Source organism: Pimephales promelas, chromosome 8 (genome assembly GCF_988280905.1).
Source record: "Pimephales promelas chromosome 8, fPimPro1.hap1.1, whole genome shotgun sequence".
Classification (NCBI taxonomy): Eukaryota; Metazoa; Chordata; class Actinopteri; order Cypriniformes; family Leuciscidae; genus Pimephales; species Pimephales promelas.
Genome location: NC_142776.1, coordinates 20,986,881 through 21,001,996, shown reverse-complemented (window position 1 = coordinate 21,001,996; position 15,116 = coordinate 20,986,881). Strand labels below are relative to the sequence as shown.

At 41.3% G+C, this 15,116-nt stretch overlaps 1 protein-coding gene across 1 annotated transcript in view; it reads right to left on the bottom strand.

Moving 5' to 3' along the window:
- Positions 1-15,116, bottom strand: part of espnla (espin like a) — a 34,015-nt gene that overhangs the window by 10,844 nt on the left and 8,055 nt on the right. The window contains exons 3-5 of the mRNA XM_039691608.2: positions 9,783-9,969; positions 9,496-9,678; positions 9,215-9,346 (exon numbers count right to left, since the gene is read on the bottom strand). Of these exons, the coding sequence (XP_039547542.2) occupies positions 9,215-9,346; positions 9,496-9,678; positions 9,783-9,969 (502 nt within the window). The remainder of the gene's footprint in view (positions 1-9,214; positions 9,347-9,495; positions 9,679-9,782; positions 9,970-15,116) is intronic.

Below are 15,116 nucleotides of genomic sequence, written 5' to 3'. Positions count from 1 at the left end.
AGTACATTCTCCATCCAATTCAGAGCATGTAAAAGTACAAGAATTCAGGATAAAGATGAATGCCCTTATCTGGTAAAACCATGAACAACTCATCTATTTATGTCAATATTAATTTAACTATGGCACTGTATTGGGAGGCACTTGATGTACATCTGCAATGTACAAACTGGTTCCCAAAGCAAACCAACATGATAACAACTCCCTTTGAGGTCAAAGACAGAAGAAATTATGAAATCAAGAATTCTTATAGCAAACCCTGAATCTGCAGGTGCACAAAAAGTATAATACAAAACCTTTTGTGTTTGCACATTCTCAGTTAAGAAGTAAACACTGTTCCATATGTAGCGGACCACTAAAGGTCAAAGCAATCAGAGCATTCTTGAGATATGACTGAACGTTTGATGAGAAACACGTTGAAAGATTCTTCTCATGGGGGTAAGCTCATAAACAAATAGCTCCCTTACCACCCCCTAGTGGCCGTTTAGCACTGGCATTTCTATAAAGGCTTCCTGCTGATCCAAACCCAAAGGATTTTTTATAATGCTTGAAAGCACCTGCAATAAACAAACCACAGAGCTAAACTTGAACATCGCACTAAGAACAAATCCCAATCTAGAACAAATTTTTTGTTGTTGTACTGAAATAAACCAGAAGAGACACATTTAATACAGCTGGCCTCTCAATTCCCTGCCTGAATAGGATGGGAGGAAAGCATATATGCGTGTTGTAAAATAAACCCTTGATCTGTTTATTTGATTGCAGCTGTCTCAGGGAGAAGGCACTCACACTTTGAGCGGAGGGCCGTGCTCAGGGAGGGTGACCTCTTTGGGATGAAACCAAAACATGAGGAAATACCTAGCACGCAACTCTCTGGCCAGAAGCCCAAACAATCCATTATAGGCACTGTTAGGAAATGAGATGACCTGTCCTGAGCACTCTGAGGTGGAATAAAACCTTTTGAAGTACACTACAACTTGGAATACTGTAAGCGGACCAGGAGAAATAATGCTATGGACCATTCAGAGTTATTTCCAGTGGGAGGTCTGCATGGGAACCATTTTTGAGTCAATATATATAAAAGTGGCCATTAAAAAAGAAAAGAAAAAAACTTTAGTCTGGTTTAAAACATGTGGCAAGTTCTTATAAATGTACCTTTTGCATGGTTCATGTGGTTTAGAAAAATAAAATATACAATTTTCAAGAAAATGTTCAATTTAAAAAAACTCTAAAAAGTAAAAAGTGATAACATATTTTCCTTACACAAGGTGTATACATATTTTAAATGAAAATATATGTTTTATCTTTTCATACGTTTTTCTTGCCTTCTCATAGAAAAGTCAAATTATCTCATTTATTAAAGTCCCCCTATGGTGAAAATCAAGTTTTTAATGTTGTTTTTATGTCTGTGTGATATTTTTACCGTGCTTTAAGACACACCATGTGCAAATTCACAAGTCACCACCATTGCTGAGTATTTTCTACTTAAAACTGCAGTGAACCAAAACGAACCAGTCTCAAAAACGTAGTTTGAAATTGCTGGTGTTTCTGACGTCACAAACCACCTTGTAACCAATCACATCAACATATGATCATCAACAAGTGGATCTCTAAGCTGGTGTGAGTGAGAGGAGGCGGACTAGAACCGTGTAGAGTTTTATTTAAGCAATTATACGTTTCAAGGGAAAAAAAAAACGCTTAAATATGTTATTGTGGTGATCAAAGATGAGTTTAAAGGGATACAATAATTGACTAAAGGGGTACTTTAAAGGAGGACTCCAGCACAAAATGAATCTTTGGTCTAATAAAACATTGGTACCTAGTCAACCGTTCTCTGAGATTTGTTTTCATGATAATCGAATGTAAAGAGTTTTATCTCTAAAAACTGTTTAGCGTATAATGCAAGTAATGGGGGCATTTACTAAGTAAAAAGAAATCGCCAGTTAATACCACTAATAAGGCTCAAAATAGACCAACACTAACACAGTAACACGAGGATTCATACATGCAAAATGCAGCATTGAGAACTTTGTAAGTGTACAGATCGTTTAATAAGAAGATACTTTATAGACAGTTCACTTCGTGTATACAGACAGGAACCATCTTGAAAAATAAATGCATAGCGTCTGTATATATTTGTTTACTGTTAGTTGTAACGAGTGGTTTTGTGTTATTCGTGGTGTGTTGGAGAGAGAGTCCATAATGAAATGGAGAGAGAGTTTATGGATAAGACTTTAATGCGCACTTCTTGTACTGTTATTTATTTAGCTCTTGCAGTGTTTTTAAATAATAAATAAAACTTATTAGAAAAGTTTTGGCCATCATTCGGACGGAGGTGACAACTGCAAGGTGAAAGCAAGGTGACAACATAAGTTATAACCGTAATTAAACTAAACTATACCTGTTGTATTATTTCCATGCAGCATATATTCTCTTGGCATCATTGTCCAACTCCAGGTCGAACTGAACACCTACAGTTTCTGACAATTTACTGTGTGAGATTGTCCTGTTTTGTTGTTGGTAATCCGGAGAATTTGCTCTTGAAGCTCTGCCAGTGTTGCCAGATTGCAAATGTCCAAGTACCGTACCAAAAGCTCAAAATTATCGTATTTGGAAGAAAATTATCATACACGAGTCAAACGTACAGAATACAGCTATATATTGACCAACAACTTTTTGACACGACATGAAAATTTCTTTATTGCTAAAATATCAACCTCAGTGTAACACTACGTTCACGTTCTTCACACAGTAGACGAAGCATACACAGCTAGATCAATAAGTATAGGATCTTTATGATTACAACAACCACCATCTTAAGTGTCACACAATTCTGAAATTATCGTAAATGATGTGATTTTTTTCATTATTGATAGTTAGGGATGGGCATTCGATTAAATTTTCTTAGTCGATCGTTGGAAGAATCAACGATCGACTATCGATTAATCATTAATATTTTTATATTCAAATTTCTCATATTTCACTTTTTATAAATTAAAAATGCAATGAAAATACAACAATAAAGTGTTTTTCCTCGATTAGATCTTTATTACAAGATGATCAACTTGTTAAACTGGGCGTTTGGTTAGGCTAAATTTGAAGATATGCGCGGCGGTGTTTTAACGCAACCGAACCTGCAGCTGCGAGTTGGCCCTCGTGAGACCCTCGTTTGTTCCAAAATAATAAGTAATAATAAAAATAACTTAACCAAAAACACAATAACATTTAGATCTGACAGGTTGTCAAAATGTAACTCAATCAAGGCACGGAGTCGAGAAAGGGCGAGAGAGATTAGCCTACCTGACAATCAATTAGGCTAGGCTACTTAAAGCTTCATAAAAAATAACTCGCATACAACTTCTGCTCCAGTCTACTGACTTTTGTTGAGAAAGATAAGCATGTTGATGACATGATCTGGGGTCAGACGCGACCGTAACCTGCATGGTGACCGTCAAGCCTTGTTTACACTTTCGCCTCGCTCTTCAGTGCGAGTCTATGCAGACTGCGCGCGCACCTCCCCAAACGGATGAGGTGTTTATATTTATACTAATTTTTTTCGCTCGCACCTTCACACTCGTGCAGACGCGTCGAGTGTAAACAAATGCTTCAGTCCAGCCGCTGAAAACACCGCTCTGTTGAGGGGACTGACGTTGCCGGGATGCACAGGTACCTCCGCGCTAACATCACCAGCCCGGGGAACACGTTCACTTTCCACTCACACTACGTAACGCAGCAGCATTAGTTTAATGATAATCGATAACAAATTAACATGATCGACGAAATTCTTAATGATCAATAATCGATCGTCGATTAATCATACCCATCCCTATTGATAGAACATCATAGAAGTCAAAACTATCCGAAAAGATACAATAATTACCGTGCGTCTGGCAACACTAGGCTTCACCCTTTTTTTGAGCAGCAGCTCATTTTCATTTAAAGGGACACACACAAAAACAACACTTTTTGCTCACCCCCAAAAGTGGGGTATTTTGAGCTAAAACTTCTTACACACTCTGGGGACATCATGACTTATTTTTCATCTAGTAAAAAGTAGCATAATAGGTGCCCTTTTTTTCTTAGCTTTTCAATGGTAGTGGTAATGGTAGTTTTCAATCAGATGCACATTTGAAGCCAACAAACATCCTGTTCTCCAACTGATTTGATAGATCAAGTATCTGTTTCCAAGCATTAGAATGGTAAAAACCCTGAAACCAAACCCTGTGGATCCCATAACCGGCTCAGCCCCCGGCCCTCTACCTGAGCTAGGCTGCTGGTGAGAAGGTAACTGATACGCCCCCAGTACATAGAGAGACTGCGAACGGCAGCATCTGATGCTTCAACTGCTTCCCTTCGCTAATTAGATCTCTATTGTTGGGACAGGTCGACTTAATTTTTGAAGTCTAGTGGCACCCTGAGCCTCACATCGATATAGGAGCAATGAATTGCTGATTTATTCATGCCCATGATGACAAGGAGCTTATATGTCTGCATTAGATCTATGGAAGAGTGTGAGTAAGGTTATTGGAAACCATGTCATTAATTCTGTGGAATCACAGATGCGGTACCTTAAAACTAATGAAACTTGATTGAATTCTTTATTAGCTTTAATTGGTTGATTGAATTACACGGCTTCAAGTCCTAGATCTGGCTTTGTTTTTTCAAACTTAGAGTACAATTCATTTGAAACATTGACATTTACGGTGTATCAAGAACTTGCCTTATGGTTGGAAACTTGGAAAACTAGGTTCAACTAACAAATCTTCCATAAAAAAATCAGCTTGCATTGTCATAAATGTGTCAGTAATTTTCTTACAATTCAACAGCTGAGTAACCAACATAAGGTTTAAATAAAAGAAATGTATGGCCTATACAACATGTTTACTTAACAAAAATTAATATTCAGTTCCTCTAAAATTGTTCATATGGATTTTAGCTCAAACATTCAGTATTAGCTCGTTAAACGTGCTTTATCAGCTAAGCAAGGTATGTTGGAGGAAATCCAAGACAAAAACTTGAATGGGAACAGCAAAAACAGCTGCTATTTCTACCGCCTATTAACGCAGATGGACATCTTCAAACCAGAAAAGAAAGAACGCATAGTTGTGAGATACAGTACTGTAAATCACCAGAACAGCAGAATACCCCATAGACTGATCCATCAACTTTGTGCTCTAAATGTGGAATTAATTTATTTTCCTATACGGTTCGGTCGTTGTGCCCGTCTCATGAGCACTACCATGTTCACCCTTGAAAAATGTATGACTTAAATTGAGCAGTATCTTATTTACCTCAAGAAACAAGAAGGCTGAAAGGCCATTAAGGTACACCGCACACAAAAGCCTCTTCTTAGAAAGTGGGTGCTACATGACACCTCAAAAGTTACTGGCCTGATTTTCACAGACATGTCAGTTTAAACAAATCGATCATGAAATCTGATTTCAGATCCTTCAAGGCAAGGAATTAATTTGAAAAAATGTTGCTTTTGCTTTCTGAGTTTGTCTATTGACACTTCATGAAAGATATTTAACCATCCGATGCATTACATCTGCAATATGTACAGTACATATACCTTTTGTTCTAACAAATGAAGTGAGGTAAAAACGTTTCTGTAGAATAGGATCAAAGTTACAATTTCATTGTGCATTTATTCATGGATTTTTATACTATGACAAATCATCCACAGTAATGACGTTGAAATATTACATTCATTCACATCCATTTTTTTAATAATAAATGTAGGTTAATGGTTTAAATGCTCATATTGTTTTTAATATTATCTACAAATTGCCATTGACTTAAATTACACCATTAATGCAGGGTGACAGATATGTAAAAGACTAAAAAATGTCATTTGAAAATAAATATTTATTTGATAATTAATAAATCAGAGGGTTAAAGGAATAGTTAATTTAAGCGAAAGGTGAAACAAAGCTTAATATCCATATTTAAAACATTATAAACTATAATCACTAGCTTCCGCCAAAGGCCTTACGCTTGTTCATGAGAGAGTTACATGGTTTTCATGAGAGGTGTCTATTCTCACCTAAGCTTAGCCAGTGATTATAGTTTATAAGGTTATAAATATGATTATTTTCTTATAAAAAAAACATTGCTAACACTGTTATGACGGATGGATGCATTTTTTGGAGCTTCAAAAACTCTGGCACTATTCAATGCCATTACAAAGCTGGGAAGACCCAGTATATTATTTAATATAACTCTTTGTTCCACTGACAGAAGAAAGTCAAATATGCTTAGGATGGCATGAGGGTGAGTAAATTATGAGATAGTTGCAATTTTTGAGTGAACTATTCCTTTAACAATCTCCTGCATTTGACCACAAATTATCTTTCAGGTCAATTCTAATAGTTGTAGAACTATTGTACAACAATAGTTGTTGAAAGGCATTTTGCCTTTGTTTTCATTTTCATATTGGACTTTCCGTTAACTTTTTCCTGTGTTCCCACCAGCCTTTAGGTGCCATGGACAGTCATTGAACAATCATGTTAGTCTTTGTGTGAATCATTGTGTATTTAAGTTTCTTATTTCCTTTCGATAGTTGCAGTCGTATGTTACACGCTGTTACGTTGTCTTATTTAATGTGGATTACCTGAGCTTGTTTTACTAAATAAATACTTTTGGTTTGAACCTTTTGTTTATTGATCATCTTAGTTGGACCTCGAACGTTACAACATTATTCTGACTTTAACTTCAAAAAGCACTGTTCAAAATGACATTAAGTTCAACAGTGGCAAAACAAACTCTATATATATATATATATATATATACACATACATACATACACATACAGTACATATATACACACACACACACAGTCACCTAAAGGATTATTAGGAACACCATACTAACACTGTGTTTGACCCCCTTTCACCTTCAGAACTGCCTTAATTCTACGTGGCATTGATTCAACAAGGTGCTGAGAGCATTCTTTAGAAATGTTGGCCCATATTAATAGGATAGCATCTTACAGTTGATGGAGATTTGTGGGATGCACATCCAGGACACGAAGCTCCCGTTCCACAATATCCCAAAGATGCTCTATTGGGTTGAGATCTGGCGACTGTGGGGGCCATTTTAGTACAGTGAACTCATTGTCATGTTCAAGAAACCAATTTGAAATTATTCGAGCTTTGTGACATGGTGCATTATCCTGCTGGAAGTAGTCATCAGAGGATGGGTACATGGTGGCCATAAAGTAATGGACATTGTCAGAAACAGAGCCGGCTGCAGAAACAAACCAATGGACGGGCATTTAATATTGTAGGGGGGGCCTAATTATGACATCCAATACATTTTTCTATAGGACAAAAACCAACTATTACGCCGATTTCAAGTACCAGGCGTAATTTGCGGGTGGGATATGTCCCCACCGTCGATATTGTACCCACCACTTTTGAAACATTCCGGCACGAATGTACCAATACAAATAAACAAAACATCTTCAGTTAACTAGCAGAGCATTCGTTTCGTTTGTTTTTTAAATAAGAGACGATCTAGCGCTGAAATGTGTTTTTAAAATCAACTGTTCAAATTAATGCTCGTTGCCGCTGGCGCGGATAGGCTAATGTGTTTTTTTTTTTCTGGCTTGCGCACAGTCTTCACTCGGACGCGCAATCCGTTGTGGAGAGACTCTATTCATTACGGTGAAGTTAAAACACAAAATGTTCTGAAGATGTTTTGTCTGTGCCTGATATACAACCACTGATAATGATAAACATAATCAGTTTTGATGGAAAAAAAATGTTATTAGAACGGATTAGAACCCAGAATCTCTGGCACGCTTGGCAAAAGGTCTACACCTGGACCATTATTTACATTCACGTTTAATACAAATATAAAGGCGTAATTGAACGACCACATAAACCTAAATCAATAACTATTTAAATCGATTAAAGGATATCGTAATGTTATTGTACATATCTGTTTTATGATGTAGCATTGTGTCAGGGCTGGTGCAACTTAAGAAGAGTAATAAAAATAACTGGCCCACTCATGTTCTTAATACAGCTGAAGTCGACGTTTTTGGGAGTGGAATCTCCGCATGAGTTATTCAATACATTATTTTTATTTTTAAAATAAATTTCTTTTTAAAATTTATTAATTGCAAATTGCATGGAGAGGGGGGCACAGGCGCTCGGTAGGCGGGCCCGGCCCCCTAAGGCCCGCCCATAGCGCCGGGTATGGTCAGAAACAATGCTCAGCTAGGCTGTGGCATATAAATGATGCCCAATTGGCACTAAGGGGCTTAAAGTGTGCCAATAAAACATCCCCCACACCATTACACCACCACCATGATGGATCCATGTTCTCATTCTGTTTACGCCAAATTCTGACTCTACCATCTGAATGTCTCAACAGAAATCGAGACTTATCATACCAGGTAACATTTTTCCAGTCTTCAACTGTCCAATTTTGGTGAGCTCTTGCAAATTGTAGCCTCTTTTTCCTATTTGTAGTGGAGATGAGTGGTATTCGGTGGGGTCTTCTGGTGTTGTAGCCCATCCGCCTCAAAGGTTGTGTATGTTGTGCCTTCACAAATGCTTTGATGTATACCTCGGTTGTAACGAGTGGTTATTTTAGTCAAAGTTGCTCTTCTATCTGCATGAATCAGTCGGCCCATTCTCCTCTGACCTTTAGCATCAACAAGGCATTTTCGCCCACAGGACTGCCACATACTGGATGTTTTTCCCTTTTCACACCATTCTTTGTAAACCCTAGAAATGGTTGTGTGTGAAAATCCAAGTAACTGAGCAGATTGTGAAATACTCAGACTGGGCCGTCCAACACCAACACCATCCCACGCTCAAAATTGCTTAAATAACCTTTCTTTCCCATTCTGACATTCAGTTTGGAATTCAGGAGATTGTCTTGACCAAGACCACACCCCTAAATGCATTGAAGCAACTGCCTTGGGAATGGTTGATTAGATAATTGCATTAATGAGAAATTGAACAGGTCTTCCTAATAATCCTTTAGATGAGTGTATATATATATATATATATATATATATATATATGATTTGTTTTATGCTAAGTCACCTTTTTCTGTATTTCCACAATCAAGACATGAGCAGCATGAAATTTCAAATAATACCATACCTGTGTCTCATGCGTGCATCAGGCTGATTCAGAAAGACATTTGTAAGAACAATCCCTAAACCTTTTTGATGAAAAGAAGAAAAAATAATCCTTACATTTCTCTCCACAGAGCGAAGGTATCTGGCACACTCAAAGTGGCCATTGTATTCAGCCAGATTAGCAGCCGTGAATCCATCTATGTCTCTTTCCTTTGGGCTGATCCGGTGACTCAGTAGGATTCGACAGCACTGAAAAAATATTATAATTAATCCTTTAATTATTAAAAATTATTTATACAGAGCAAAGTTATAACTGTAGTTAAGATTTAGAATGCATAATTAACATAAATTCTATTTTAGACACCACACAACAGACTCGCATCCTACTTTAAACCCACCTCTATTTCCCCATTCTCTGCTGCATCATGTAGAGGAGTGCCACCCCAGTAATCCTTTTTGACCTTTGATCCCATTTGTAACAATGTCTCCAAGATGCAATGATGCCCCCCACTGGCAGCAAAGTGTAAAACGGTCGCCCCTTCATTATCTTGGGTAGACAGGTTGATGTCTGTGAAGGACGCCTGCAATAGACCAAACAAGTTTTATGCACTTGTAAACCTGTAGTAGACCTCTACTACAACATGTTACCAAAGCGTAAATGCCTGTAGGTAAATGTATAACCCACCAGCCATACGACCAGTGCATGGTGGCCCATGTGAGCTGCAGCATGCAATGGCGTCATGCCATCTTGGGCTCTTAGATGAAAGTCAGCTCCACAGTCTCTCACAAGATACTCCACAACATGCAGATGTCCCTCCTGACATGCCAGATACAGCGGTGTGGCACCCATATTAGTCTGTCGATTAACAGACCTGAAAAAAAGATCCATTTAAATGTTTATTCAAAGCATAATTTGATATTTTAAGTGGGTTTTTGAGACCTGTTATGAATCTCACACTAAAAAATCTGAAGTGAAGTGAAATCTCTCTCTGCTATTGGTATTCCTGTGCCTTTACGGATGACATGCATTCCTCCTTCAATCAACCGTTGTGTCACTGGTCATCTTGACGTGTGACCAACGACTTGAGATTCACTCATTGGATTTAATCATGATTCAAACATGTGCTAAAGAAATCTCGATATATAAGGTCTGGTAAATCAACTATTTTATAAGGGTAAACAGAGCAAAGGAAGACCTTTTTCAGCCAGAATGTCCACAACTGTTAAACCAATTATAATCTGGATATTAATCACTTTAATGTAAAGTTAATGCAAAGTTCAATAGAGCTGTTCAGTCACGACATCAATTTGTAGGCCAACACAGAAGGCTAATTCACCATAGGTTCCCTCAGGAGGTTTCTAAGTTTTTTTAGAATAGCAGGTTTTAGCAAATATTGTTTTTGAAAGAAAGTCTCTAATACTCACTAAGGCTGCATTTATTTTATATATAATTTTTTGTAATATTATAAAAGTTGTACTGTCACTTTTGATCAATGTAATGGGGCCTTACAGAATACAAGTAACAAAAAAAAAAAAAAAAAAAACCAGAAGAAGCTTCACCAGCAGAAACCCCTATGGCCTTCGGAAAATACACATCTTTCAGGAGCAACTGACTGGCTATGGCAATTTGGAACTTGATTTAAAAAATAAATAAATAAATGTTTTATAAATGTTGTACTATTCACCAAGCATGTAAATTCACATCTATTTGGTAGTTGCTTCGCCTAATTCCAAAAGCTCTAACATAATGCCGATCTCTCGAGGTGTGAAGGGCTCAGGACTGTCTTTGGGTTCAGTAACAGTGAGCAGCAGCTAAAACAGTTCACTTCCAGTATTGTACATCCAGACATGATGGATAAGGTGCATCCATTATACACCAGCTCTCTGGCACTCATGTGGGATTTTCTAACTCTTGAGGCTAATATATGCATTCCCCGGGCTGCATATTAAACTTACCAAATCCTATCCACAAACATGGCTCTATTTCGTCCTGACTATATCACTGTCACGATCACCAGAGTGCCCTGTTTACCCACCAGAGGGCACACCCCTCTTGTTCACTGTCACTCACACATTTTTTACACATGAGTTTCACATGAGTGAAACTCACACATGAGTTAAGAACTTTGCTGTATTTTTGTGCAATTAATTACGAGAAAATACACCACCATCTTACTCTGACAAAAGTGACTTGAACGCACCTGCAGTCATAAACACGACTCCCCACCTTGTAAATACAAATTTCGAAAGAACCATAAGCCTGGTCAATTCAGGCATTCATTGCTAAGTCTTGTATGTGTCTGTACTGCATTGCGATTTCCTGCCTGTTCCCTTGGATTTCTCAGTTTTGTCTCTGCCCTGGACTCTGTTATTGCTTGGACTAATTGCCTGTTTTTTTTTTGTTGTTTTTTTTTTGGATTACGATTGTGGATTACCATCATGGACGCCACATTAATGTTATCTATCTACCTAATTAAGCTATCAAGGCGTCGTTCTCCCACGGCCCTTGGCCTCGTGCTGCTCGCCACACATAGACATTTCAGACTGGTTTCCAGTTTGGAGGACACACCACTTACGTAGGTGCGAGCAGCTAGAATCTCTGCGGTGGTACCAAGTTTGGGTGTGCCAGAGGTGGTCCCACTTGCAGTTACACTCCCAGTAACGGTGATGGCCATTTTGTGTGGCCACACACTGCTCTTCAGCCCATGAGTCCACTCTAGAGCCCGCTCCAGCCCATGAGTACTCTCCAGAATCCACTCTAGTCCATGAGTCTGCTCCAGAGCCTGCTCAAGCCCATGAGTACTCTCCAGAACCCACTCTAGCCCATGATTCTGCTCCAGAGCCCGCTCCAGTCCATGAGTACTCTCCAGAACCCACTCTAGCCCATAAGTCTGCTCCAAAGCCCGCTCCAGGCCATGAGTACTCTCCAGAACCCACTCTAGTCCATGAGTCTGCTCCAGAGCCCGCTCCAGCTCATGAGTACTCCCCAGAACCCACTACTCTAATCCATGAGTCTGCTCCAGAGCCTGCTCCAGCTCATGAGTACTCTCCAGAACCCACTACCCTAGTCCATGAGTCTGCTCCAGAGCCCGCTTCAACCCATGAGTACTCTCCAGAACTCACCCTAGTCCATGAGTCTGCTCCAGAGCCCGCTTCAACCCATGAGTACTCTCTAGAACTCACTCTAGCCCATGAGAACTCTCCAGAACCCACTCTAGCCCATGAGTCTGCTCCCGAGCCTGCTCCAGCTCATGAGTACTCTCCAGAACCCACTAACCTAGTCCATGAGTCTGCTCCAGAGCCCGCTTCAGCCCATGAGTACTCTCCAGAACTCACTCTAGCCCATGAGTACTCTCCAGAACTCACTCTAGCCCATGAGTCTGCTCCAGAGCCCGCTCCAGTCCATGAGTACTCTCCAGAACCCACTCTAGCCCATGAGTCTGCTCCCGAGCCTGCTCCAGCTCATGAGTACTCTCCAGAACCCACTACCCTAGTCCATGAGTCTGCTCCAGAGCCCGCTTCAGCCCATGAGTACTCTCCAGAACTCACTCTAGCCCATGAGTACTCTCCAGAACTCACTCTAGCCCATGAGTCTACTCCAGAGCCCGCTCTAGTCCATGAGTACTCTCCAGAACCCACTCTAGCCCATGAGTCTGCTCCCGAGCCTGCTCCAGCCCATGAGTACTCTCCAGAACCCACTACCCTAGTCCATGAGTCTGCTCCAGAGCCCGTTTCAGACCATGAGTACTCTCCAGAACCCACTCTAGCCCATGAGTCTGCTCCAGAGCCCGCTCCAGCTCATGAGTACTCAACAGAACCAACTAGTCTAGTCCATGAGTCTGCTCCAGAGCCCGCTCCAGCCCATGAGTACTCTCCAGAACCCACTCTAGCCCATATAGTCTGCTCTCGAGCCTGCTCCAGCTCATGAGTACTCTCCAGAACCCACTCTAGTCCATGAGTCTACTCCAGAGCCCGCTCCAGCTCATGAGTACTCCCCAGAACCCACTAGTCTAGTCCATGAGTCTGCTCCAGAGCCCGCTCCAGCCCATGAGTACTCTCCAGAACCCACTCTAGCCCATGAGTCTGCTCTCGAGCCTGCTCCAGCTCATGAGTACTCTCCAGAACCCACTACCCTAGTCCATGAGTCTGCTCCAGAGCCCGCTTCAGCCCATGAGTACTCTCCAGAACTCACTCTAGCCCATGAGTAATCTCCAGAACTCACTCTAGCCCATGAGTCTGCTCCAGAGCCCGCTCCAGTCCATGAGTACTCTCCAGAACCCACTCTAGCCCATGAGTCTGCTTCCGAGCCTGCTCCAGCTCATGAGTACTCTCCAGAACCCACTACCCTAGTCCATGAGTCTGCTCCATAGCCCGCTCCAGACCATGAGTACTCTCCAGAACCCACTCTAGCCCACGAGTCTGCTCCAGAGCCCTCTCCAGCCCATGAGTACTCTCCAGAGCCCACTCTAGCCCATGAGTCTGCTCCAGAGCCCGCTCCAGTCCATGAGTACTCTCCAGAACCCACTCTAGCCCATGAGTCTGCTTCCGAGCCTGCTCCAGCTCATGAGTACTCTCCAGAACCCACTACCCTAGTCCATGAGTCTGCTCCATAGCCCGCTCCAGACCATGAGTACTCTCCAGAACCCACTCTAGCCCACGAGTCTGCTCCAGAGCCCTCTCCAGCCCATGTGTACTCTCCAGAGCCCGCTCCAGTCCATGAGTACTCTCCAGAACCCACTCTAGCCCATGAGTCTGTTCCCGAGCCTGCTCCAGCTCATATTTACTCTCCAGAACCCACTACCCTAGTCCATGAGTCTTCTCCAGAGCCCGCTCCAGACCATGAGTACTCTCCAGAACACACTCTAGCCCATGAGTCTGCTCCAGAGGCCGCTCCAGCCCATGAGTACTCTTAAGAATCCACTCTAGCCCACGAGTCTGCTCCAGAGCCCGCTCCAGCCCATGAGTACTCTCCAGAACCCACTCTAGCCCATGAGTCTGCTCCCGAGCCTGCTCCAGCTCATGAGTACTCTCCAGAACCCACTACCCTAGTCCATGAGTCTGCTCCAGAGCCTGCTCCAGCCCATGAGTACTCTCCAGAACCCACTGTAGCCCATGAGTCTGCTCCAGAGCCCGCTCCAGCCCATGAGTACTCTCCAGAACCCACTCTAGCCCATGAGTCTGTTCTAGAGCCCGCTCCAGTCCATGAGTACTCTCCAGAACCCACTCTAGCTCACGAGTCTGCTCCAGAGCCCTCTCCAGCCCATGAGTACTCTCCAGAACCCACTCTAGCCCATGAGTCTGCTCCCGAGCCTGCTCCAGCTCATGAGTACTCTCCAGAACCCACTCTAGTCCATGAGTCTGCTCCAGAGCCTGCTTCAGCTCATGAGTCCCAGAATCCACTACTCCAGAATCCACTACTCTAGTCCATGAGTCTGCTCCAAAGCCCGCTCCAGCCCATGAGTATTCTCCAGAAACCACTCTAGCCCACGAGTCTGCTCCAGAGCCCGCTCCAGCCCATGAGTACTCTCCAGAACCCACTCCAGCCCATGAGTCAGGAGTCTCCAGTCTGCCCTGATACAACCACGGAAGTCACATTGGCTTTAGCCGCTCTAGCCGCTGGCCATTTTGCACTAGTCTTCCTAAATGAGAATAAGGAAGCACATTCAAGTATCTTCGTTGTAAGGGGTGCATTATGTGTGACTTTTTTCTGATGAGTAGATCAGGGCGTGCCACACTTTCATGTTTACTTCCCATTTCACCACCTGGGCAAAGCATGTGTTATCAGATATCCAAACACATGGATGAATAACATGATATGCTTCTTTACTGTTGTTGTTTTTGATGTCCTGAAGTTTAGTCAAAAGCTAGTTTTGGTCACCACAAGATGGAATAATAAGAATTATAATTTTCACAAGAATTGATATGAATATTTTAGTCTCCACACTAAAAAAAATGTGTAGAAACAATTTTCACTCAGAAATCACTAGTAAATTAATTACAATTAATTACAAAGAAATAG